The 3,266-nt window shown below is 41.3% G+C and overlaps 1 protein-coding gene across 1 annotated transcript; it reads right to left on the reverse strand.

Moving 5' to 3' along the window:
* Positions 1 to 372: 372 nt before the first annotated feature.
* LOC134227594 (leucine-rich repeat-containing G-protein coupled receptor 4-like) lies at positions 373 to 2,159 on the reverse strand. The gene is made up of 2 exons (XM_062709187.1): positions 2,003 to 2,159; positions 373 to 1,939 (listed from the first exon to the last, which is right to left on the reverse strand). The coding sequence occupies exons 1-2, from the start codon at positions 2,014 to 2,016 to the stop codon at positions 415 to 417; spliced, it is 1,539 nt and encodes a 512-aa protein (XP_062565171.1). The 5' UTR covers positions 2,017 to 2,159; the 3' UTR covers positions 373 to 414.
* Positions 2,160 to 3,266: the final 1,107 nt, after the last annotated feature.

A 3,266-nucleotide genomic window follows, 5' to 3' on the forward strand; every position in this document is an offset into this window, starting at 1 on the left:
ACACCATTAAAAAGTTCGTTTCTGGAGCAAACATATAGCCATTTATTGGTGGCAATATAGTTGCCACTGCCCTATAAAGGGTTAAATTACTTATGACAAATAGACGGTTTTAAGGTTATCACGAAAATATTGCCTGGCTTGATATTTTTTCAAGAAACATTTCCCTTTTTCGCGGAAAATTTATATTTTATGAAATAATTTGCTTTCGTTTTTTATATTTATATTTGTTATTAGTCGTTTGGTAAATACCACTGATTTATCAACACATTTCGCTTGGAGCTCTTGTATCAATGAAAAATCACTGCCGATTATTCACACAATGTACTTATCAATGTGGTTGACCGCAATCTATGATGAAAATAAAAGATCCACTGTAACTGATTTACACCGTTCCATTTATTGCATTATCTCACACTAGCCATTAAGATCGCAACTAACCAAACTTTCGTGGGAAATCGACGAACCACGAAGACGATCCTTAAACAGTTCCTTGTAATATCTACTGTCCATAAACACCTTGAACAGAAGTCCACAGATAACGGCCACCAGCAAAACAATCACAACATACTCGAGCGTCTTATCGGCACCAGACCCACGATTCAGTTCGGTCGACTCTTCATGATCGTCACCATTTCCGCTGAAATTGCGCGTTATTTTCAGCGGGCACAGCGACTCCTCGAATAGGTAATCGTTCTTGATGTACGGTTTTATGTCGTGTTTTTTCAGGTCCTCGATCGCCACCGAGAGCGATGATTCATTCCACGGTAGATCATAAATTCCCAGCGCTTTCAGATTTGGAAAATTGCGTTTAATTGACACGATGGACATATTGCCTATCGGATTGCCGCTTATCATTAAACGTTCGAGTAACCGCTGCGAGGTAAGGTTCTCGAAGTCGATCTTCTTCAAGTTGTTATAGGAAATGTCTAGGAATCTGAGTTTGCGTAGGTCATGTAAGGTTGTGTACTGCAATGTGAGATTAGTGCACTCCACATTCAGCGCCGTCAGCTGTTTCATTCCTAGAAAGTCGAACTGCCGCTGGAGGATGTTAAACGAGACGTCTAGGGTGCGTAGCGTTTCCGAGCACTTCCGAAGATCTCCGAAGGTGCTGATGTGATTGTGTGCAAGATACAGCTTTTCAATTGAACAATTGCCTCCGAGCGTTACCGATTCGATCATATTGTAGGAAGCGTGGAGCTCCGTACAATTGCCGCTGATATGAATGTTTGTCAAGTTGTTATATTTGAGATTTACTTTCTTCACAGTGATTTCGCTCCATGCGAGCTCAATTAGCTGGTTGTAAGACGCGTCTAAATATGCTAATGAGTGCACTCCATCCACCGGGAACCAACTGTCGAAGCTCAGCAGTATGAGATGGTTGTGGTTCAAATCTAGCGTTTTAAGGTTTTTCAATTTATGGAACACTCCACTTGGAAGCCTAGTCAGATTGTTGTATGAGAGATTGAGTTCCTCCAAGTCTACGAGAAATTCAAACGCATCGTGTTTTATTTCCTTAATTTTGTTATGGTGAAAAAGCAGATGTTTCAGCTTTGGCGTCTTTGGAAAAAGGTGCGTATCAAGAAATGACACATTTGTTCCAGTAATTTCTATGTGCTCCAACTTGTGACAATCGACGAAACTGTTCGGGTCGATTTCTTGATAGAATAGGCTATTTACTACAACGAAACTTTCCAAATTCGGAAGCGATTCGAACATCCTCGTTGGTATTCCGATGATCCTTTTGTTGCTGATGGTGAGTTTTGTTATGAAGCTCCAGTTGAACTTGATATCGGAGCTCTCGAATACATCGTCGAAGTCAATATACTCGCAATGGGGAGGTTTGTCACCTTCCAGTCCGAAGCAGGCGTCTACGAAATCGTCATTTCCAACGCTCACCACCTGGTTGATACCGGCACAAATCACAATAAGTCGAATAGCCCTGTAAGTGGTCGTAACATAGCTGCAATTAACAGGTGTGCTAGAAGTGAATCTAATATCCTACCATGCTTCAATCATTTTGGTCGTCCAACTGTTCTTATCACTAAAGTCGCAATACTACTGAGACAGTCATAACAAGCAGAACTAGGGGACACTGGAGATAATCGATGGTTATGCTTTGCTACATACAGACCCTAGTCAAGATGATCTACATATGAAAGGAAAGGCGGATAATCTCATTACGACCATTGTCGGAACGGTACGATCATAAACACCGTCCGGCTGGGAAGTGAAGCATTACCGAATCGTCAGCCGCGGTTGAGCACAGCATGGATGTACGAGTGTGCGGGAATGTTTTGATACACTCGTTGATCGGCTTGATTGGAGATGATTGATCCACCGACCAAGATAGTGGCGCGTAGCTGAGAAGTTGCGGTGGACAAACGAATACAGTGAACTCTAGTTTACTCGTCGTTAGGCGGATGTAGCAGCATGAAGTAGGGGGAGGTCGACCAGAGCCGGACACATAAGCCATCTAACGAAAAACTTTTTAATTATCATGATCCAGATTTTAATTGTATACCACACTAGGCGAACCTGCCCGATCTCGCTGGGGTTTATTTTTGATCTGTTAATCATTAAGTTAATTGAACCGTCGCATTATAGATTGATTTCAGTTCAAGTTCGATGGCTTTCTTCAGAACTTATGAAACCGTTGAATTTTGACAATTTTCTTACTTTCCTCGTCAACTTGATCAACTCTTAGTATGTACAAACACAGTTGACCTCAAGACGAATCCATCAGTGAGGAACATTTTTGTTCTTTTTTAAAATTTTGTACGAAGTTTAAAACATGAGAATCTGATATTTCCCGCAAGTAAATGACATTTTAATAACTTTCTTTTGTACTACCTAAGATAATGGAGGAACCTCTGTAAGTGTCGTTTTGAGAAGTGTCCGGTATTGGGAGGTGTCCGGCGCTGGGGGATCTCCCCCTACGCCTTTTAAAATAGCCCACATTCTTGAACTACATATCTGATGAGGGAGAGTTTGACTGTAGTGCATAAATAGAAGCGTTATTTTAAATTTGAATGGGGGTGGCGAGAACAATTTTGTTGGGAACATTCAACGATCGTGGTGGTGCACTGAACTGGTGCTTGAATGGTTGCGCCTTGGTTGACCTTCTCTCGACTGTTTGCGATACCAACAGAACACTGATTTTGGTAGATAATCAATGATTTGTTTGACAGATTTGTATTTTCATTTGCATTCTCTGTTTTGTTCACTACTTAGGGTTTAACTGATATGGTATGGTATCACTTCCGTTC

The sequence above is a fragment of the Armigeres subalbatus genome, chromosome 3, assembly GCF_024139115.2.
Source record: "Armigeres subalbatus isolate Guangzhou_Male chromosome 3, GZ_Asu_2, whole genome shotgun sequence".
NCBI classification, from domain to species: domain Eukaryota; kingdom Metazoa; phylum Arthropoda; class Insecta; order Diptera; family Culicidae; genus Armigeres; species Armigeres subalbatus.